The sequence below is a fragment of the Ascaphus truei genome, chromosome 18 (genome assembly GCF_040206685.1).
Source record: "Ascaphus truei isolate aAscTru1 chromosome 18, aAscTru1.hap1, whole genome shotgun sequence".
Taxonomy (NCBI): Eukaryota; Metazoa; Chordata; class Amphibia; order Anura; family Ascaphidae; genus Ascaphus; species Ascaphus truei.
In genome coordinates, this window is record NC_134500.1 from 12,807,661 (window position 1) to 12,831,656 (window position 23,996).

The 23,996-nt window shown below is 45.8% G+C and overlaps 1 protein-coding gene across 3 annotated transcripts; it reads right to left on the reverse strand.

Moving 5' to 3' along the window:
- Nucleotides 1-23,820, reverse strand: WHAMM (WASP homolog associated with actin, golgi membranes and microtubules). Of its 3 annotated transcripts, none has more exons than XM_075575581.1 (10): nt 22,942-23,820; nt 19,502-19,675; nt 17,542-17,692; nt 16,485-16,654; nt 14,980-15,145; nt 12,254-12,432; nt 9,813-9,899; nt 9,586-9,681; nt 9,025-9,394; nt 1-3,065 (listed from the first exon to the last, which is right to left on the reverse strand). In XM_075575581.1, exons 1-10 carry the CDS (start codon nt 23,578-23,580, stop codon nt 2,791-2,793), a joined length of 2,307 nt encoding a protein of 768 aa, XP_075431696.1. In that variant the 5' UTR covers nt 23,581-23,820; the 3' UTR covers nt 1-2,790. The 3 variants fall into 3 exon arrangements, with proteins under 3 accessions (XP_075431696.1, XP_075431695.1, XP_075431697.1); XM_075575580.1 differs by having other exon boundaries at nt 9,025-9,436; nt 22,942-23,819; XM_075575582.1 differs by lacking the exon at nt 19,502-19,675 and having other exon boundaries at nt 9,025-9,436.
- Nucleotides 23,821-23,996: the final 176 nt, after the last annotated feature.

Here is a 23,996-nt window from a genome sequence, read left to right on the forward strand (position 1 = left end):
TTAAAAGTTATTTCGCTTTATTGCCGTTTCAAATAGAACTATAAAATAGATCTAATAAAATATTGCAAATGAGGCGAGTGCTTTGATGTGGAACCTAATTCCAGATTGGGCATCACCAACCAATATTCAATTCCTGTGCAAATAAAAGTGAATTCGTGCGTTTGCCAATTTATTGGGTAGTCCAAAAGCTTTTACCTGGCTGAAATGGGGTTAGGAAACGCTGACACAACCTCAGGAGATCAGTTACCACATACCCATAAAATAATTCCAATTTTTATGATGGTATCTGCAGTTCAGTTTTTCATGCGAAAGTTAGGCTGGATTGCATTTCCCAGAATGCTTATCATTGGGAAGGCAAAGCCAGGACCAAACAATAATGATAGTCTGGAATGCGTTCATGGGCCGCGGTATATAGAACGCACACACATCATTTAACAACTACAAACTATTTATTTGAATGAACAGATTGGCACTCATTGGAAAGGTATAAAAGGAAGATACTTGGGGCGTAAACTCTATATAATTCAGTGCGGCCGTTTGGGGTGTTTATGTCCAAAAAAAAAGCCTATTGACTTCAATGGGCCTGAACGACCATTTTGGACAATATAGCGTTTACCCCTTGGAGAATTTGAAAGTAGAAATGATAGGCGTCAATAATCTCTATCAAATTGCTCGATGATTGAAACCCGTATTAGGCATACAAATGAAACATATTTACAAAGCCAGTGTTAGAGTCACAATTATTCTGCATATCCTGAAAAAGTCGAATTAAAAATCTAAATCTCACCATTGAGCAGTTTTCCGGCCTTGGAGCCTGAAATACATTACTTGGCGAGGCGTTGCAGGTCCTTGTGGGAGTGAAGTTATAAAGCACCAGCTTCACTTATCCTGCGACACATAGTATAAAAGTTACTATGTTGGGTGGGCTGACCCTATGCATCTTAAACCTGGTGATCACAGAACATAACTCAATGTTTGGTGTCTACAGTTGTGCCAGTTCTTGGCATAAGTAACAAGGTACGGCGGCTCGCCACAGCTTGTATCAAACCACACACACCCCCCGAATCCTTCTCTGGTTAAGAAATAGTCCTGAGTTACAGGAAAGGACTGAAGGTTGAGAAGACCACAGAAAACCTCACATTGTAACACAAGCGCTCCCTCCGGGTCATCCCAAAACATTCCCTTCCACGCACAACTAGTTCGCTCCATTTTGAGAAACACATTGACGGAACTACGTCGCTAAACAACCAAACGTGATTATCCTTCATGACGCATCTTCTACCGATCCACCCCGAAAGCACTATTATTTAGTAAAAATGTAACGTGAATAGGGCTTTCCAGTGCTGGAAGGAGGGTTATAGCAGAAGACTGCTTAGTAAATATGCCCAGATGTCAAAATGTTCAAGGGACCGGTTACTTGGCTCAGCGCTTTAACTTTCTGCAATTTCCAAAAGTTCAGTAGGTCAGTCACTTCAAAGCTGCAATCCAAACAATATCCTAAGTGTGTGATTTAAAAAAAATAAATAAAAAAGTTCTGTACTGTGAGAAAATACTTGTTTTTTTTCCCCAACAACTCTTAATGACATTTTTTATGTATTACAATGTAACAAGTTTTTTTTGCTTCTAAAGCAACCATTTACAAAGTCACATCCCCTTACTCTACAGAATACTACAGTCCTTTAGTGAACCCTCGATTCATCTGCAACTTAGCTAATTACTTAGTGTGGATTGTATTGATGCACATATTAAAAGGGGGGAAAAAAATAAATCGCAGCTTGGACTGCTGCTTTAAAAACAGGCAATGCCAGCAGAGAATATACACCGATGGAGAATATACATATATATTTTTTTTAATTTGCTTTAATATATGCAGCCTTTGTTTACCTTTATTGAAAACTAATTGCCTAAGCTGCCAATCAATTCGTTCTCTCGTGACCGATAAGAATAATGGCCGCCTTTCAGTTTCAACCAATCTTTCATTCAGTGACACTCAGCAATACAAGAATATATTGTAGCTGCTAAGGTAACATTATCTAGTGTTACAGTTTGCAGCTCAAACTGCTGGGAATATTGGCAACAAGTTATCACAAACAGGAAAGTGTTACAAAGATCTTGCACTGCTGGGGAGGTGGGCTGAAGCCTGCTATAGAAATCACAGGATGCTCAGTATATTAAATCTCATTAAAATGGCACTAAGAGTTAAATTAAAAAAAAAAAAATAATGTAAAAGTTATCTAATACTACAGAACGGATTAAAAAAAAAACTCAGCACACGTAGAATATTGTTTAGACTGCTTACATCTTCACTGCCGAACGGGCGCCATATCTGTCGCGAGGCCTGATCGGCAGTGGGAATATTGGAGGTTCCGTCGTGATTTTCCACTTTATTCGAATACACAATAATAAAATTAATTGTTAAAATCAGGTGAAGGTTTCAGAGTATTTATATATAATGAGGAAATTATGTCCAAAAAAAATCCAAACCAGCTGTCCATTTCTTCGATTATAATAGATAAAAACGCAGTATTGCTAGCGCTGGAACAAGAACAAAAATATAACTAAAAAAATAAATAAAATAAAACAGTGCAAAGGAATATATTGTAAAATACATCGTAAAAATAGGATGAGCAAGCCACTGAAATCTGCTCATAGTGTTATGTGAAGATTAGTACAGGCAGTCCTCGGTTATCCAACGGAATCCGTTCTGGACGTAGCGTTGGATAGTGATAACGAGGACTACCTGTAATTGGAAGAATCTCGTAGATCATTAATTAATTACGAGATTAATTTTTAGGTGTCCCATTCTCCACTGATATATTCCTCATCGTCCGAGTCTGCCGATACGTTTTTCATTCTCTGCATGGCCGCCTTGATACTTTTCTGGAGTTCACCCTCCGTTTCCCTACTGACGGGCTCTCTTTGAACCTTCTTCAGTTTCACGCCTTGCCGAATGGCGGCCATTATGTTGTCTCGGACGTCGCCGCCTCTGTCAGATGTGTGCGGCTTTTCCACTCTGCGCAGATTTTCCCCTCGCTTCAACGAAGCCAACACCTCTTCCATTGACCCTACAAGAAGATCAATGTGTTTAATGGAACTGCCCATTGCCACCTTCCTTAAAGTCACGCCCCTCCTAAATGCCCATTGCCACCTACCTTATAAAGTCACGCCCCTCCTAAATGCCCATTGCCACCTACCTTATAAAGTCACGCCCCTCCTAAATGCCCATTGCCACCTACCTTATAAAGTCACGCCCCTCCTAACTGCCCATTGCCACCTTCCTTATAAAGTCACACCCTCCTAAATGCCCACTGCCACCTTCCTTATAAAGTCACACCCTCCTAAATGACCATTGTATAGTACATGATGATGATGATGATGATGATGATGGTGATGATGATCTGTTTACACATCTAACATTCTCAAAGGAAAAATTAAATTGCACTCTGTAAATAGAGTGAAAATATTTGCGGGTGATGGGCTCATAGTTACATAGTTGATGAGGTTGAAAAAAAAGACGTAGGTCCATCAACTTCAACCTATGCTAAATTTAGACAACAGATACTTTATCCTATATCTATACTTACTTATTAATCCAGAGGAAGGCAAACAAAAAAACCCATTAAGGGGAAAAATTAATTCCTTCCTGACTCCAAGAATTGGCAATCAGATTAATCCCTGGATCAACATCCTTCCCATGTATACTTATTTGGTATATCCCTGTATACTTTTCCCATCTAAAAAGATGTCCAACCTTTTTTTGAACAAATCTATTGTATCTGCCATCACAGTCTCCATGGGTAATGAATTCCACATTTTAACTGCCCTAACTGTAAAGAACCCTTTCCTTTGTTGCTGGTGAAATTTCCTTTCCTCCAACTTTAAGGGATGGCCCGAGTCCTTTGTACTGCCCTTGGGATGAATAGTTATTTTGAAAGCTCCTTGTATTGTCCCTGAATATATTTGTATATAGTTATCATATCCCCTCTTAGACACCTCTTTTCTAATGTAAATAAATCTAATTTAGCTAGCCTCTCCTCTTAAATTAGAATTTCCATCCCCTTTATTAATTTGGTGGCTCTTCTCTGCACCCTCTCTAGTTCCATGTCTTTTCTTAGGATTGGTGCCCAAAATTGTACTCCATATTCAAGGTGTGGTCTTACTAGTGCTTTGTAAAGGGGCATAATTATGTTTACTTCCCTTCCATCCATTGCCCCTTTGATGCAAGATAAGATCTTGTTTGCCTTTGCAGCTACTGCATGACATTGGGCACTATTGCTAAGCCTGCTGTCTACAAGCACTCCTAAATCCTTCTCCATCAAGGATTCCCCCAATATATCTCCATTTAATTTGTAAGTCGCCTTTTTATTCTTGTATCCCAAATGCATAACCTTACATTTATCTGTATTAAACCTCATCTGCCATTTACCTGCCCACGTTTCCAGTCTCTCCAAGTCCTTCTGAAGAGAAATTACATCCTGCTCTGATTCTATTACCTTATACAATTTAGTATCATTAGCAAAGATGGAGACTTTGCTCTCGATCCCAACCTCAAGGTCATTAATAAACAAGTTAAAAAGTAGGGGTCCCAGTACCGATCCCTGAGGTACTCCACTCACGACTTTAGCCCAACCTGAAAAAGTTCCATTTATGACAACCCTCTGTTGTCTGTCCTTTAACCAGTTTTCAATCCAGGTGCATATATTATTACTGAGTCCAATTTTCTTTATTTTGTACACCAACCTCGTGTGAAACCGTATCAAAAGCCTTTGCAAAATCTAAGTAGACCACATCAACTGCATTACCCTGGTCTAAATCCTACTTACCTCCTCAAAGAAACAAATAAGGTTAGTTTGGCAAGATCTATCCTTCATAAATCCATGCTGACTATTACTAATAATTTTGTTTTCCATTATGTATTCCTGAATATTATCCCGTATTAAACCTTCAAGTAGTTTCCCTACTATTGAAGTCAGGCTTACAGGTCTGTAATTCCCCGGGTGTGATCTAGCTCTCTTTTTAAATATAGGCACCACATCTGCTTTACGCCAATCTTGTGGTACTGATCCTGTGGAAATGGAGTCCTTGAATATTAAATATAATGGTTTTGCTATTACTGAGCTTAACTCCTTGAGAACTCTTGGATGTATGCCATCAGGGCCAGGTGCCTTATTTACTTTAATTTTATCAAGTCGCTTATGAACTTTTTCCTCAGTTAACCAATTGTTCATTAATATGGAGGTTGTGGCTTCCTCCTGCGGCACTACTATTGAACTTGATTCTTCCCTGGTAAACACAGAGGCAAAGAATTTGTTTAATACATCAGCTTTTTCCTTATCTCCAATAATCTGCCTACCCATCTCACACTGAAAAGGTCCTATATTTTCTTTTCTCATTTTTTTGTTATTAAAGGTACTTAAAGAACTTTTTAGGGTTGACCTTACTTTCTATTGCAATCCTTTTTTCATTATCCATTTTGCTAATTTGATTGCCCTTTTGCAATTTTTGTTACATTCCTTATAATTCTGATAAGATGTTTCTGTCCCTTCTGACTTAAAGAATCTAAACGCCAAACGTTTTGACTTATTGCTTTTATACTTATTACCCAAGGGTATACACTGATAAGTGTGCTTTTCTAACAATGTTTTAAAGACTGCCCAATTATCTTCTACATTTTTCCCTGCAAAAACATCATCCCATTGTATTACTACTAGATTAGACCTCAGTTTATTAAAATCTGCCTTTCTAAAGTTTAAGGTCTTTGTTGAACCCAAGTAATCTGTTTTTTGATAATTTATTTCAAATGAGACCAGGTTATGATCACTGTTACCCAAATGTTCCAGTACTTGAATATTTGTTATTACTTCTACATTGTTTGATATGACCAAATCCAGAACTGCCCCTCTCCTGGTTGGTTCCTCAATAATTTGGGTCATATAATTGTCTTTAAGCACCTCCAAAAACCTGTTTCCTTTTGTTGTAATGCTAATCTCATTGCCCCAGTCTATGTCTGGATAATTAAAATCCCCCATTATGCAAACATGACCCAGTTTTGATACCTTCTCCATTTGCAAAAGTACTTTAGTTTCCTCAATCTCACAGATATTTGGTGGTTTATAGCATATTCCCACAAACATTTTCTTTATACTTTTATCTCCACTGCTAATTTCTATCCACAAAGTCTCTACATTTTCATCATTCCAGTCATAGACATCATCCCTTATAATAGGTTTTAGATCCGGTTTAACATATAAACATACTCCACCTCCCCTTCTATTCGTTCGATCCTTCCGAAAAAAGAGAATAACCCTCTAAATTAACTGTCCAGTCATGAGTTTCATTCAACCATGTTTCAGTAATGCCTATGATATCATACTGCTCCCTTGCAGCTATTAATTCAAGCTCCCCCATTTTATCTGTCAGGCTTCTTGCATTAGCAAGCATGCATTTAGGTTTTTTTTCAGCCTGTACTATTATCTTATCTGCTCCTTCCTTTCTGCTCCCACTTAGTTTAGTCTTTAGAAGTTTTCTAGTATTATCTGTATTTACTATGGGTGTCTCACTGCTTGTCAAACTTGCACTTGCCCCCATTCTACCTCCATACCACCTTGTATCCTCATCTATTCCATTTAGTTCATTATCTGTTTCTCCCCTCCCCCCTCCTTCCTAGTTTAAAATCTCCAACCTTTTTAGCATTCTCCCCCCTAGCACAGAAGATCCCTCTTCATTGAGGTGCAATCCGTCCCTAGAATATAGATGGCACCTCTCAGAAAAGGAGTCCCAGTGCTCTAAAAACCCAAACCCCTCCTTCCTGCACCACTTTCTTAGCCATGCATTAACCTCCCTGATCTCTGACTGTTTCCCTGCGGTAGCGCATGGCACTGGTAGTATTTCAGAAAATACTACCTTGGAGGTCCTTGCCTTAAGCTTTTGGCCTAGATCCCTGTAATAATTTTTTAGGACCCTCCATCTTTCGCTAAAACTTTGTCATTGGTGCCAACGTGGACCAAGACCGCCGGTCAATCCCAGCCCCCCCCCAACAATCTGTCTACCCGATCCGCAATGTGCCGAACCCGAGCACCCGGGAGACAACAAACTTTTTGGTTCATGCGGTCCCGGCAACAGATTGCCCCATCTACCTTGATAATAATGGAGTCCCCTACCACCACAATCTTTCTTTGTATCTGAGCATCCTGAGTCCCCACTGTGCTGGAGGAACTATTCCCCTGGCTACTAGAGGAATTAGTCTCCCCCAGCCTTGCCATTTCTGCCCCAACATTCCCAATATCTTCACTCAACATGGCAAATCTATTGGGATGTGTCAGCTCAGAAACGACCTGCCTCTCCCTATTACCCCTGCTTCCACTTCTAACTGTCACCCAGCTACCTACCTGCTCCTCACTAACAGCACCACCATCTGCACCACTAGTCGAAGCAAGGGCCTGCTCAATGAGCTCTAATTCCCTTTCAAGATTGCCAATGTCCCTCAATATTGCAAGTTGCCTCTTCAGATCAGCAATCTCTGATTCTAAAGAGACCACCCGCTCACACCTATCACAGCGGTATGCCCCTTGGAACAGCTGCTCCAAGTGCACATACATGTGGCAAGATGTGCTTTGAGTGGCATTTTCAATCCTACTCATTCTAGCAACTATGAAGTTTATAAGTACTAACAATAAACTGTACTTCAATATACTGTTTAACCACTTCCTTGTTCAAACTGCTTCTGGTTCTAACTGCACACACTTAAAACAACCAGCACGTCAAATCAACCACACAGATTAGTCAGTACATGCAAGCTCAGGATTCGTTAGAAGCCTCTGATTAAATAGGGACACCCACCAGGTGTGTTAGGGCAGGGAAGCACAAACTTTTTGTGCTGCGCCCCCCTGTCTCTCTGCCCCCGGCTCTCGCGCCCCCTGCCTTCCTTCAGCCGCGTCAGATGACGCTGCGTGGGCGTGTGACGTCAGGTCACATGGTGCCGCGGCGTCTATTGACGCCGCGTTGCCATGGCGACGCAACACAGGCGGCTGAATCCCGGTAAGTAAACAGTTGCAGGGGCCTCACGCGATCCCCCGGCATTTAATTTAAATGCCTGGGGGAAGAGCGCGGGGCCTCTGCAACTGCCCGCGGCCCCCCCAGCACAATCTCCCGCCCCCCCTGGGGGTCGCGCCCCCCACTTTGCGCACCGCTGTGTTAGGGTATCGATTAACTAACCCCACCCACTGCAGGTGTGTTAGGCCAGCCAATTAACCAACCACACCCACTCTGCCTCAGCCAGGAGAAAGGGGGGGGAAAAAGTTACAGGTTTAAAATTACAGCACACTTTAAAAATAGATTAACCCACTGCACACTCCCCAAAAAAACAGCCACCCCTGCTAGTATACCCAGTACTTCCCTTTCCTTCTGGTTCTAACTGCACACACTTTAAACAACCAGCACTTCAAATCAACCACACAGATTAGTCAGTACACGCAAGCTCAAAGGGAAGTGTCCCAAGATCGCCCAATAAAAACGAGATTAGTGCTCCAAAATTCACTTAAATGCGGTATCGGCTTTATTCAAACCTCCAACGTTTCGGTTCCGCACAATGACCTTGAGAAAGGTCACTGTGCTGAACCAAAAACGTTGAGAGACTTGTCAATATCGCATTGAGGTGAATTTGGAGAACAACTCTTGTTTACATTGACACATCTTTAAAAACAACACATCTGCAGAGAAGTGCAATGCTGGGAGGTGTTCATTTCAGGTCCCTCACCCTTCACAGAGCCGCCTCCCCTAACACCAGGATAGATTGGTGCAGACTCACTGTAGGGTGCTCAGCTTTAGCCCGTCTTAACTCCCATTCATTTCAATGGCAGCTAGGGCGTGCTAAAGCATAGCATCGTTTAGTGAACATAGACCACTGTGACTAACCTAATTAAATAGATTTCCGTTTGTCTCTAATGTTGTTGGGCACAAGAAGAGGAGATCGGGGGGAAATGTGAAAGATCTACGCCGGGTCCTTTTTATAGCCAAGTCTCTTACCTGCATACTGCTTTGAAGAAGTATCCTGTGTCGATCCTCCACATCTCAACATTTGAGGTTCTTGGTGTATTAAAGTCTGTTCTTGGCAAGGTGGACGGAAAGGTACTGTCAAGCGAGGAGCAGGGGGTGGTGGTGGTGGAGGAGGTGGTGGAGGAGGAGGAGCAGCAGGTGGTGGAGGAAAGTGCAGTGCTGGTTGGGGTGGTCCATCATTGTCACTTCCCAGTTTAGGGCCCGTCTGTGGGACAAAGATCTGTACAGGGATGTCTCTGCCACTGCTGCGCTTTGCGCCATCAAAAGCTTTCATACTCCGGCTTCTTCCGTCCTGCGTATTGGAAGACTGGGCAGACAGCGGTGGTCTTGCACTACGAGGCTGTAATCGAGAGGTTTTCAGCACAAACCCTGGCTGACTTTTCTAAAGGACGAGAAACAGGTTTCCATGCAGCATTTCTGACCCGAACCATTACATTCCCCTCCCAAATCAACATTTATTCTGTTTCATCAACGGTGTGTGTGTTTTTTTTATAATACAGCACAAGGCGAATACAATGGTGCAACACTCACATCTTTAAAGGTTTTTAATCGGTGTAGGGCCTTCTGACGTTCCTGATCCACCCATTCTTTTTTCTTTTTCGCCTCCTCTTTATGCTTTTCCCGTTTCTGTTGTAATACAAAGAACACTGTTTGACGGTCTCCCACACAACCCCTTCAAACTCTACAGAAGCCTCTTCCTATAGAGGAGGGGTTACTGCAGGTGGAGACGGCAAACTATTCATAGCTACGGCACTCACCATCTGTATAGAATGATGCTGATGAAGGCGCGTCTCAGTCTCTTGGAATTGCTTTAATTTGACTTCCTGCGTCTCCACACACTGATCCTGTAAAGAACAGGGAGTTGAACACAGCAATCCGGGTTTTATCTACTGTTTTTAACATATTTTTTTTTATTACAAGATTGAAGCAAGGGGGCTCCGAAGCCAAACTGCGTTAATTTCAGCTCCGGGGACCCCCTGTTTCCAGAGATAGTTACCTCCGTAAGGAGTGCTGGTATCTCTGAAGTTTGTTCCCCGGTCATGCGAGCCGATAGGAAGCTGCGCCGGATGACATCACGGCCTCCTATTGGTCGGCGGGACTTTTAACCCCGCCATTTCGTTAGGCACACAAGTTCCCTTGCTGAATAGATACCAGCACCCCCTACGGGAGCTAAGTATCTCAGGAAGCAACGGGATACAAAACGCATCTCAGCTGCGGAAACCCCCTACTTCCATCCGGTAATAAAAAAAATTCAAGAACACAACACAATAAAGCCTTGATTGCTGCTTCAATGGAAGTTTCTTCTACTACAGTGATGTCAAAAAAACGTACCACCACGACATTCTCCAATGACCAGAATATACAATACATTCAGGGCCGCCAACAGGGAGGGTGTGGGGAGAGCAGGGGACTAGTGTCCAGGGCCGGGGGGCTCGGTGGCCGGTCCTCCCACGCTGAGAATCTGATGCTGGCTCGCACCGGGGCCCATGACGTTGGCGCGCGCCAGCATCGGACGCTCAGTGCGGGACAGAGTGAGGGGGAGAGGCCTGCAGCTGCAGCCCGGCGGCAATGAAAGGACCGGCCACTGGGCCCCCCCGCAGCCACCGGGCCTGGCCAGAGGACATCCCCAAAAAGGTAGATACATGTATTGGTGGGGCTGGGGGGGCTGGGGGTTATATGTATTTGAGGGTGTTTATTTATATTTATTTGGGGGGGGGGGGTGGGTGTTATGTATTGGGGTTTATATGTATTTGTGGGAGGTTTTATTTATTTAATACATACTTGGGGCTGGGGGATTGTGTGTGTCGGGGAGGGAGTGAGAGGAGAGAGAGTGAGGGAGAGGGAGGAAAAGAGGGAGTGAGGCAGTGTGGAGAGAAAAACATGTGAGGTGGGGGGGTGGAAAGGATTGAGTGAGAGTGGGATAATTGATGGAGGGGGTGAGTGAGACGGAGGGGAAAGAAATACATGGGAAGAGGGGGGGGGGGGAAGAGAGGCCTCGTGAGGTGTGAAATGGGGGGGCTCGCAAGACCGCCGACATTGGGGGAAGGGAGGCCTGTCGTAAATCTAATCCAGGGCCCCGGGAAAATCTGTCTGCGGCCCTGAATACATTGTTTTGGTGCTATAACAACTGGTTACATAGTGTAGCACTGTCACAAATCCTGAGCACAGGTTTCCGGTCTTCAGACAGGTAGTGGGCAGTGACAGGTAGTGGGCAGTGACAGGTAGTGGGCAGTGGCAGGTAGTGGCCAGTGGCAGGTAGTGGCCAGTGGCAGGTAGTGGCCAGTGACAGGTAGTGGCCAGTGACAGGTAGTGGCCAGTGACAGGTAGTGGGCAGTGACAGGTAGTGGCCAGTGACAGGTAGTGGGCAGTGGCAGGTAGTGGGCAGTGGCAGGTAGTGGGCAGTGACAGGTAGTGGGCAGTGGCAGGTAGTGGGCAGTGACAGGTAGTGGGCAGTGGCAGGTAGTGGGCAGTGACAGGTAGTGGGCAGTGGCAGGTAGTGGGCAGTGACAGGTAGTGGGCAGTGACAGGTAGTGGGCAGTGACAGGTAGTGGGCAGTGACAGGTAGCGGGCAGTGACAGGTAGCGGGCAGTGACAGGTAGCGGGCAGTGACAGGTAGCGGGCAGTGACAGGTAGTGGGCAGTGACAGGTAGTGGGCAGTCACAGGTAGTGGGCAGTGACAGGTAGTGGGCCCGGCCCCATTGAGGGGCAGTTCTTGTCCCTGCAGCGCCCGCCATAGCTCGCGCTGCAGCAGACACCGGGGACCTGGCCCAAGCTTCACGAGAGGATTGTTGCTTTAAAAATCATAGATTTGGCATCTCAGCGCCTGCTAAAACCCCGATACTTACCGGTGAAGTTACCGGTATTACATCCTGGCTTCTAAAGAGGCCTTAAAACGGCACGCCGAACAGGGAGCTGCAACCAATGATGTGGCGGCTTCCTATTGGCCAGAGATTGGTTCCCCCTAGAGGGAGATTTATACCCTGCAACTTCAACGGGAAGCATCTCGGCGACTGGGGGAATGGGTCCATGAAGCTGAAAAACGCGCGTCAGCTCTGGGGAGCCCCTCCATTCCCATCCTGGGTATGGGGGGGGGGGAGAAGATGGGTGCTTTAAACACACCAGCGAACATTTTTAAACCACGCTACAAATGTACGGCTTCATACATACGCCACTGAATGTTTTAGAGAACGCCAATTACTTTTTTGTTCCTCAGTAAGGCTCGTCTGGTGCAGATAGCCCCTCGTTTAGACTCCAGTTGCTGGGCCTTCCCGTGGAGCGACGTGACGGATGAGCCGAGGTTGTGAGGAGACTGCTCACTGGCCTGAAGTTCCTGAGGGTCTTCCAATGTATCGTAGTAAACAACCTCTTCTTGATGGTCTAAAAACAAGGGCAGGGAGCAGGTTGTGTCACCATATACCTTTACCTCACTAGAAGTCTGACTGACGGGAGTGTGGCGATTACAGTGCAGGGCCACATCCAAACAAAAAGCGTTATAACAGTAATAAGTCCAATAGGATCAAATTTAGGGGTTAACAAATAATTAAAATTAAGCCAAAAAAAAAAAGGTGTTAGTAAACACTAAGGCTAAGGCCCCGCTCCCAGAGTCAGCGCACCCGCACTGCTGACAGGCGGTGCGCTGAGATACACAGACCGCGATATGCGGTCTGTAGGGAGCGGGAGCCGGGCGGGTGGTGGGCGGTTTGACAGGGAGGGGGGGCGTGGCTTGAGCGGAGGGACCCGCTACTCTCCCCCCCCCTCCACGGACTCGGGCTGGAGCTTCGGTAAGTATTAAACACACACACACGCAGGCACTCATCCATACATACACACACACACACACACACAGGCAGGCACTCACGCACTCATACACACACACGCGCGCACACACACTGGCAGGCACTCACGCACTCAGGCACACACATATACACACAGACAGGCACGCACACACACAGACACACACACAGAGAAAGGCACTCACCTGCTTTCACTCCACACTCCTCCCCGCTCCCCGAAGCCTCTCCTCCTCCCGCAGCCTCCCCTCCCCATTGGCTCACAGCCACACACGTCACGCGTCAAAGCTAGAAAACACCATTCTGTGGTGTCTCCAGCGGCTGACGTGCGACAGCGTGTAGTCAGCTGTGCCGCCAGTGGGGACCGGGACCGGCTCGCGAGGATTCCCCTGCTGGTGGGGAACTCGCTACATTGCCGCCCGCGCCAACGAGTGCAGCGGGACCGAGGCCTAACTAAAAGGTTTTAGAGCATTGGGTCTCAATGTCATAATTTGCCCCACGGGAGGAAGGATTGTGTAACAAACAATTTATAGTATCTCCCGTATAGTGCCCCTGCTATAAAAGAAAGCAAAGAGTAACACACACACACACACACACACACACACACTCACCTTATACCCGCTTGCGAGTCTTACCGGCGGCGGGGTGGTGCGGCGTCTCCCGGCATTCTCCTGCGTCTCCCCCTGTAACTCCGTGAAAATGGCTGCGCGGCGATGACAACGATAAGCAGCGTGACATCACGACATTGTCATGGCAACGTGACATCATTTGCCGCTGCGCAGACATTTTCACGGGGGGGTGCAGGGGGAGACGCAGGAGAATGGCGGGAGACACCGCACCACCCCGCTGCCGGTAAGACTCACCAGCGGGTAAAGTGAGGGTTTTTTTTGTTGTAAATTGTCGAGCCCTGTATACGATATATAGATATACGCACACACGTGTGCGCACAAATATATGCATATGTATGTGTAAATGTGTGTGACGGTGAATGCACCCTATGCCTGGGAGACCTATGTATAGGTCTAGATTCCAGCAGTGACCTGGTTAATCCCAGCTTGAGGAAAGGCTGGGATAATTACCAGCTCCCAGCTGCCTCGTTAAGGGGCTTTAAGAACCCAGAGCTCCCACTTGCTCAGGGTTCCTGTCTGAATCAGAGAAGCACGTCATGTAACCCTGAGAGGGAGAGCAGCTTGCCAACAGGTCTGTTACATGGGGACACTTACCTGTGCGCTGTGCTTCTATCCCAGACTTGCACCGTTCTGTCTGGGAAAAGGGCCAAGTCCGGCTAAGGACTTCTTTTCCGCTGGTTTATCTATGCTGAAGTGTTTTTTTTATATGCTTAAAGTAGCAAAGAGATTTACAAATGCACAATCTGTCAAAGTCAGCAAAACATTGTGCATTTGCAAGAAACTTTGTGTGTTTTCTCACACACACACGTTTATTAGACTTCTTCTTTTGAAACACAGGTAGGTGTGTAACACGGCTATTTGGAGGTACAGGTATACCCCGGTTTAAGGACACTCACTTTAAGTACACTCGCGAGTAAGGACATATTCAATAGCCCCATACCCCTGTGTCCGTACACTCACTTCGCGAGTAGACACTTATTCTGCCCTACTGACCGCCGTAGTAGTGAAGCGCTGATTCCCCTCCCCCAATAGGCAAACGGCAGCTCGCGCATGCGCCTATCAGCACATCCTGAACAGCAATACCGGCTCCCTACCTGTACCGAAGCATCGATAAGTGGGGAAAAAGGTAGTGCTTCACTTTAAGTACATTTTCGCTTTACATACATGCTCTGGACCCATTGTGTACGTTCATGCGGGGTATGCCTGTACTGTACTTTTTTTTGTCCTCAGCAAGAAAACCTTTTCTTTAGATGAACACAAAAATGGCAATTTTCAGACCTTCAAAAAGACTTAAGCCACCAACGACAAGACTTCATTTGTTGCTCCTTCCTGCCATTCATGTACTATGACCCTAGGCAGAACATGGCGCATTAATAAAGAGCCGATGGAAACGTGGGACTTTGTACGTGGTGCAGACGCTGCGGGTACAGTGCAGAGCGCATTGCAGGCCCGAGGCAGAAAACAGAAAAACGTGCCAACATCACATGAAGAGCTTGCGTTCTTACCTTTAATTTGTCGACGCAGCGTGTTCAGCTCGGTTATTAGCAGCATTTCCTCATACTTGAGTATTTCAAACTGAACATTGTACAGTTCCCGCTGCGTTTCGTAGTACTGCAGCTCCAGCTCGTCCACCACCACCATGGCTTTCTCCGTGTCCGTAACGTCCCTCATCTGGAGATTTAAAGTACAGCCGTTTTATGCACGGAGAGAAGCAGTCTCCTCGCGCTTCGCAGCACAAATGTGCATCTATGCCTAGTGCAAGGCCGCGTCCATACTCCCCGCGACTGCGCGCAAAAGGCCGTACCAGAGGCAGGCCATAGAGCGCGCAACGGCACTTGCGATTTGAGACAAATAATTTTGACTGGGTCACGTGCGTGGTTCAGCCAATGAGAGCGAACCGCTCACGTGACGTCACGGCCACGCCTTCCCGTCGCGGTGGCTCACGGGCCACAAATCACTCGGATGACCGACATGACGCCATGCGCTCCGCCGCGCGCGCCTTCTATATCCGTGGACTAAGGGTACAGCGTTATTACATTGGAAACTGCAGAAAATAAACAGAAGCTCAAAAGCCAAGAGACTATGCTGAGCCGATGGACCGGCTTCATTTATCCTGTAGCAATTACAGAGACAATCCAAGCGCTTCTGTATTACACCGCATGGAAGTAGGGGGTATCCGGAGCTGAACCCCATTAATTTCAGTTCTGGGGACCCCCTGCTAACGGAGTCCGTAAAGGGTGCCAGTAGCCGCTCCGGCACAGTTAGCTGGCATTGTGGTGACCCTTCCAGGGTTTACGCTCACCCCTCACCAAGATAGCAGGTCATTTTCATTTTGCTGAGTTGGGACATATCCAATGTGATTATTCTTCCTTTAATTATAGAGGTAAATAAGATTTTTAACTCAGGGAGTGCTAGGACCTGTTAACGGTCATGCCTTGATATGGCTAGCAGGCTTAAGACGCTTTGGCCAAAGGGTTAAACTAAATGACCCTTTTTCAAGAGAATATATAGGTATTTCACGGTGTATTTTTGTCATATTGGATGTAGCTCTGGGCTTCTCGGTTTTTTGTCGCATACATTGTGGGGGATCAAGTAATGGCCGCTTTTCAAAGCTCCCGCGCTCTGCGGGCCAATAGACAGCCGTGACGTCATCAGGTTCGGCTTCCTATTGGCTAGCGTGACGCGGGAGCTTCAAACCCCAGCCGGAGCTGTTACCGGCACCCCATACGGAGGTAAGTATCTCTGGAAGCGTGGGGTCACCAGAGCTGAAATTAATTGGGTTCAGCTTCGAGAGACCCCCTGCTTCAATCTGGTGCAACAAAATAGAAATACATGTTTAAAAAAAATAAAGACTCATTTCACACGAAAATAAATGCTGCTGGTTGTATGCATTATGGTAGATCAGTAGGATACAAGCAAATTAAAAGGTCACAGTTCCCATCCACAAATAGTACATATGAAAAGGATTAATAGCACAGGAATCCATCGCAGTGCCTAGGATTGACCTTACGTTTCTCTTGGTCTCGGCCCTCTTCTGCTTCAAGCACAGCTCTTTCGTTCTCATGTGTTGAAGAGTCTCTTTGGCCAACATGGATTTTAGCTTCTCCAGTCTGGGCAAAGCCGTGGCCCATGTGGTTTGTCCAAATCGCCTAGCATCCAGCTCCATTTGTTTATGCATGGCTGTTGGAACAGAAATGACACCAAACATTGCAGAGCCGTTTATACACGGACAGAACACAGAAAGCCTTCTTCAGAACTTTAAGGAGATGACCCTAAGTCACACAATCTACAACTCAACCTGAATGTCTTCAATGCTGGTAAAATGTTAATGAACAACTATTTTATATAGCGCTTTTCTTCCAATGGGACACAAAGCGCGTCACAAATACAGTATAGCGCGCGGTACGCAGCAAATAAGAATTTCTACACAGTCCCTGCCCCGTAGAGCTTACAATCTGTGTTAATCAGGGAGATAAAGTAACTTGCCCATGGTCACAAGGAGCCGACACCGGGAATTGAACCAGGTTCCCCTGCTTCAAACTCAGAGTCGTTACCAGGGTCAGTGCGTTTACTCACTGAGCCGTTCCTTCTCTGTAAGCGCAACCCTGCTTATTCCTTGGCAACTTGTGCTTCTATGGCTGAATGTATCTCTCTGCATAGTGAGCACCACACTGACCCCGATGTTCATGGACCCGAGATGAATACACGGAGGACGTGTAATTTACTGTATAGTAATTTACTGTATAGAAATGGAACACAAAAGAACAAAAAAAAGGGCCCATCGCAATTGTACGTTAATCACTAGGTGGAGTCGAAATTTGATTTTTTTTAAATTTACTTTTTTTTCCCCCCCCCCGAACTCCAACGAATTTCTGATATTCGAAAATGCGGAAAACCGCCATATTCATGACCAAAACAAACTCCGGCTAGTAATTGGCCCATCTCTATGCATCACTTCCAAGACACAGATCATGTTGTGAATTACTTTGTAGCGCCCGGAGAAGCCAGTTTTCTTTGTAGCGTCAGCGGTTCCGATGGACCCTGCGCGGCTTCCTGCGGTTCCCTACCTGCCAAGGCTTTCGCAGTCTCCTTGAAGTAATTGACCGTCACGTCCTGTATGGAGAACACGGCCTGGTCGGCTCTGGCGTTCCATTTATCCGCTTCCTTCCGCAGCTCCTCGATTCTTTTCGGGCCGAATTCGTTCATTTCGAGGGATTTCTAACCGGAAACAAAAAAGGAAAGCGCTGAGGTCCCGAATTTCATCGGTTCTGTGCAGCAGAGCCAACATCTAGCACAGGGGGGGCGCACATTTTCCCTCTGCGCCCCCCCAGCCCTCCCTTTACCTTGGCTCCGCCGTTAAATGACGCCGCTGGGTAATGGTACATCATGTTGCCATGGCAGCGTGACTGTCACGCGACCCCGCAGTGTCATTTGACGCCGCGTTGCTGGAAGTGAAGTTAGAGAGGCCTCGCACGGTCCCCCAGTATTACATTTTAAATGCTTAGGGGGAGAACCTGTAACCGCCGCGCCCACCCTGCGATATCTTGCGCCCCCCAACCCACGCACCCCTGATCTAGCACATGAAAACAAGTACACACTAATTCCTCACTCAATGCGGAAATGTAGGAGCTTCCTCTCGGGGGACCTTCCCATGTACTGGTTACTACTGTACATGCAAATATCACCTATTATTCAAATAGTTATTGATGGAACATGTATTTGTATAAAAAAAAAAGTGGGTAACATGATCTGTAACTAGTTGAATAAATGCAGACCTATTTTTGTTTTACAAGTAGGCAATTAATTGCCAGCTGCTTTAATTAGCTGAAGGTTACGAGCTTCAACCAATAGCAGTGGAAAGATACAAAAGTATCACCCCTCCCTCCCCCTTCCCCCACAAAAGACTCCTCACCCAGGCAGAAATACATGCAGCTGGTATTCAACAGGAACTAGACACAAACAGATACCATTGCAGGGAAGGTTACTGGGGAGAGACAGCAATACAGAACACTGCATTGTTATCCATTGCGGTCCCCAGATTCAGGAAATTCTGCTGCTCCTACTAGCTCACGCTGGGACAAAGTATCCTAAAAAATCATGACAGTCCCACTTAGTTGGCCTCTGAATAGGGACGTGTTTGTCAATCAAGTGTTTTATTTCCCATTATCCCACACTGTCCTTATCAGAGAACTAATACAGATAAGGGGAGGTGGGGAGCGGGGACTCTGGCTGCACAAGCGCGCGCTCGCTCGCTGATCACAGTGACATCACACAGTGGGGAGCAGCCAGATGGAATCTAACCTCACCCAAGTCTCACTTTAAAACATAAATTGAAATACTTTTCGGTGTCAGATTTGGGTAAAATAAATAATAGTCAATGACCCCGATGAAACCCCCTTAAAAACATGTCACTGGAATTAGTTCAAACACCCAAAAGTGGTATGGAACGGCGCTTTCAAAGATCAGTGCAAAGGTGAATTGGTGAACAATATTATTGGTGAATATTAAGATACGAATCAAGTGACCTATACGTGACAAGTTATATAACATGTGTCTGGGTGATATAGAAAATGCTGAAAATTGGAATTAGTTCAGTTTGGTCCTAGGAAGGACTGCCCCTTTAATGGGGAACATTTGGGAACCCTAAGAGAAGCACAACACATGGACATTCTGAAGACAGACCAAGTATATAGACTTTCAACAAGGGTCGTGCTTGTTCTTCATTGTGGGGTGCGCCTCTGTACTTAAACAAAGTAACCACTTTCAGGGTGTGCATGTTTTGTTTTTTTTTGTTTTTTTTAAACTGACAATAATAATAATAATTATAATAAAAAATAAAAGAGGAAAAATACTGCATGACGGCTCTGAAATTCACCAAATACACAAGCTGCATTTGGACTGATACAATTGGAAGCATAAATCATTTTGACTATAATTGGCTTAAACTACCCTGTGAATAAAGCCCTTGAGGATTTCCAATACGAGAGCTTCAAATATAAAATGAAAGGAAAGAATAACGGTACCAACCAGTATGTCAAGCTTGTATAATACCGCCAGCTCCCTCATATCCCTGAAAGGCTGAAGTAAGTATTGGTAGAATTGCGTTGCCACAGTAACTAATTCCATGTAAGTTTCGTCTTCTTCCTCATAAAGTTTCAGCAAAGACACCATTTTATCTGCATTTTTGTGTTGATGAATAATCTAAAGGGGAAAAAAAAAAGAAATAAAATCAATTATTTTCCTAAAACGATGCGTTTTTCCCTTCCAAAAAAATAAAATAAGGAGTTGTGTTTTAATTTCCTCATTCTAAAAGGAACCTATGGTTATTGATTCCATAGAGCAGGGAGCTGGCTAACTCCAGTCCTCAGGGGCCACCAACAGGCCAGGCATTATGGATATCCCTGCTTCAGGTGGCTCCATCAGTGTGCGGAAGCAGGGATATCTTTCGTCCATCCCCCCCAGGTAACCCGCTTTGTGACCAAAAGGGCGGTGCTGGAAAAACAAACAAAAAAAAAACTAAAGTGTGCAATTTTTGAAGCAATTAACCGTTCTTGCCATTTATTACCCCCGGTCAAGTGAAAACTGTGTCCCCAGATGACCTGCGCTTTGATGAGATGTTGATAAGGGGTCAAAGGCTAGGTGTTGCATGCCCCACTGGCAGTGAAAAGGTTAAATGACAAGGCCAGTGTAAAGCACACGGGTGTTTTTCCGGTTTCTGGGGCTGACCCCGGTCACTGGACACTGGACGCTGGTCATTGGACACTGACATTGCTGCACAAGGCCTGAGCCCCCACCAATTCCGAGTGATATTTTATAAAGGTGCAACCCTTTCTAACAGCAACAAGTGTATCCTTAGAAATAAATCCCGCCGTCATTTTTTGGAGGTAGCAGGGCGCTCATCTTCACACGCATACACGTACCAAAGTTATATTTCCTACTGGTGAAAAAATCCCCACATACAACATACTTGTTGTCCAACTGGTTTCACCGCCACTGCGTCTTTACCAGGGTAACGTCTAAATCAACATTTGTAAACCCTTCCAATAAAAGCTATTGCAAAACACCGGCACTTGTGATTATTGTAATACGGGTATTCATATGAATTCATTTCAACCTTTTATTTAAAAAAACAAAAAACACGCCTCCTATTTAATTTCTATTTTTCATCCGAAAGGACCTTTTGCTCATAACGCCTCTATCTGGAACACTTATCTTTGTGAAATCAGTGTCTTATTGTCTCAGTTAACATACAATGTTATTGTCTCCTCCCTCCCACATTGTACTGCACGTTGGAATATGTTGGCGCCATACAAATAATATTCCAATAAAAATGTTATTGGCAGGATGTTCCGGTTCTATAAAAATGTTGCGCTGTAGTGTTTCACAAACACTTATTTTTAATAGCACTGCTTTATTTAGGGGTCTGCTAGTACACCCAACATTCAATTTGGAACATTGACATATCCCACCTGTTACAGAACAAATAAAGTTAAAAAAAATTTTTATATTGGTAAGGGCAAATGCTTTAGTATTATAAATGAGCGCATTTCCCACACCTATAAATTACCAGCAGGTGAGGTCTTTAAACCCCCCCTTATTTTTTTTTTTACCAGGGCGGGAAGGGGTCCCAGGAGCCAAAAAACGTGTCAATTTCAATACCCGGGGCCACCCTGATAACTGGTTTCAGAGATCCTTAGCGCAGTTACTTCCTGGTCTTTAAATTCCCACGCGGGCCAATGGGAAGGCTCGACGGATGATGTCACAGCCTCCTATTGGCCCTTGTAATCGTGGAAAGATTTAAGCTGCCATCTTTATTTGTACCAGCGATACTTTATAGCGCAAGTATCTCGGGGGTCAGGGAACCCCAGGAGCTGAAACGTGCTATGCTTCTGCTTCCCCACCCAGGTAAACTCACGAAAAGGAGTTAGGGAAAGGTAACGAAATGCAAACGGGGGGAACGTCTCCTTTCTCAAGGTGTTTGCAGCAGTATTACATAAACTTTTATAGTAACAATATTCCATGTAAAAAGAGCTGCAAAAAGCAAACCTAGAAATATGACCAGTATACTGCCCCAATTTAGCTGCAGTTCGGAGCCAAATAAACAGACTCTCGATACAAATAAATAAAAAGCGACTTGATACAGCAGTGTAAATGCATCCTTTTTCACCTGGAAAAAATATAAAACTTTGGAATGCTGATAGTAAATGAATATTAATTCTACATTTGATACGAGTAATATATAAATGAATAATACTATTATTGAGTAATAGAGACGAATGCAATATAACGTATGTAAAATAAGTGAATATAATAATGTATCAGTGATAATCGGTGCAAAAAAAATAACACAATATAAAGTAATGTATAAGTGAAATAAGTAATGTAGAAGTGATATGTAAAAATGATAATACATGTAATAATTGATGTAAATTGCTTATATTATTATTACTTACATATTACTTATCCGTTCCTTATTATATATCACTTATATACTATTAAATATAATAATGAATGTATCAGCAATAATTATATAAGGAATCAGTGATATAAGTGATAAAGATATCCATTCCTTAATATATCACTTATCCATTCCTTATTATAAGTAATCTATAAGTGATAGATATTACCCTATTTCCTCGATTCGAAAACGCATCTTTTTTCCGATTTCACATGTCTGAAATCGGGGTGCGTCTTAGAACCGATGTATTAAAAAAAATAAACAAATCGTGTCTACAGTACTAGCCCCCTCTTTTCACTTACCATGTTTCAGGAGAGGTCCCATGTCAGCGGAGGATGAAGCGGGTGGCGGCGGCAGGAGAGGTCCCACGTCTGCAGATGGTTGAATATGGAAAGGCGGCGGGAGTGTGGCAGAGATCGTAATAGCAGGAGAGCTGAGCAGGAGCAGAGCGGCATAGGGGAACGGCTTGGGAGGTGCACACTGTAACCGGAAGTCAGACACCGGTCAACTTCCGGTGTTACTGTGTGAACCTCCCAAGCCGTTTCCCCATTCCGCTCTGCTCCTGCTCAGCTCTCCTGCTATTATGACCTGTCCTGCCGCCGCCGCACTACCGCCCGCTGTCCATCTTCAACCATGGGACCTCTTCAGCCGCCGTCCGCTTCATCCTCCGCTGACATTGGACATCTCCTGCAACATGGTAAGTGAAAAAGTAAATTTTGTTCGATTGTAAGGGCCAAATCAATGGTGCGTCTTACAATTGATGGCGTCTTACAAATCGAGGAAATACGGTACTTATACATTCCTTATTATACTAATATAGAAGTGATACGTATAAGGCATGGATATCATTATTACTTATACATTCCTTATAATTAATATAGAAGTGATATAATAAGGAATGGATCAGCAATATCAATAAGTGCCCTACCAGAGGAAGTGACTTGTTTATAGAAGAGGTGCACAGTAACCCCTGCCTGCCCCCCTCCCCTTCTCCCCCCGGTGTTAGCACCTGGCGCAGCGCCTCCTTGGCCCGGGTCACTTGCCCCTCCAGGCTCTTCCTGCGGAATTCGTGCATGTTTTCGAAGTATTCGTCGGTGTCCCGCGGCAGCTCCCGGGGGAACAAGCCGTCCAGCAGGATCCGCCGGCCGCACACCTCCAGCGCGGTGCCCAGGTAACCCTCCAGCGCCCGGCACACCGAGTCCAGCTCCACCCCCGGGGCCTCCTCCCAGCACCGGGCACCGGGGAACAGCAGCGTCCACAGGGAGCCGGCGGGGGGCGGGCAGGGCATGCCGGGGGGGAAGCAGGGCTCCAGCTGGGAGCTCACCGAGCTGAACTGCCGGTGCAGGTGCTGCAGGTCCGGTACCGAGTACAGGCCGGCCCAGCTGCTCTGCTCCCCGGGCTCTCCCCCCTGCTCCCCGGGCTCTCCCTCCCCCTGCTTCCCGGGCTCTCCCTCCCCCTGCTTCCCGGGCTCTCCCTCCCCCTGCTTCCGCCTCCGCTGCAAGGTCCGGTTGTGACAGGTCACCGCGAACTTGTTCTCCACCCGGTTCCAGGCCACCAGGAAGCCCAGCTTGGGTTTGTCCGGGTCCTCGAACACGTGTGTCCGCACGGCCACCCAGCCCTCCAGGCTGTCCATGCGCTCGCACTCCATGGTGGGGGTGTGTAACCCCCGGGTGCCTCCCTGTCCCCCCCCCGGGCGCTGGATCTCAGACACTCCCCTCTCTGCAGTCTGACCAGGAAACACTTCTCCCCGGGACCTTTAAACCGGCCCCACGTGCTCTTCACACCTCCCCCTCTGCATCACATCGCTCTCTGCTTTATTTCTCTTTCTCCCTCTCTTCCCTTTCTCTCTCTCCCCCTTTCTTTCTCTGTCTCCCTCTCTCTCCCTTTTCTCTCTCTGTCTGCCCCCCTCTCCCCTTTTTTTCTATGTCTGCCCCCCTCTCCCCCTTTTCTCTCTCTGTCCCCCTCTCTCTGCCCCCCTCTCCCCTTTTTCTCTCTCTCTGCCCCCTCTCCCCTTTTTCTCTCTCTCTGCCCCCCTCTCCCCCTTTTCTCTCTCTCTGCCCCCCT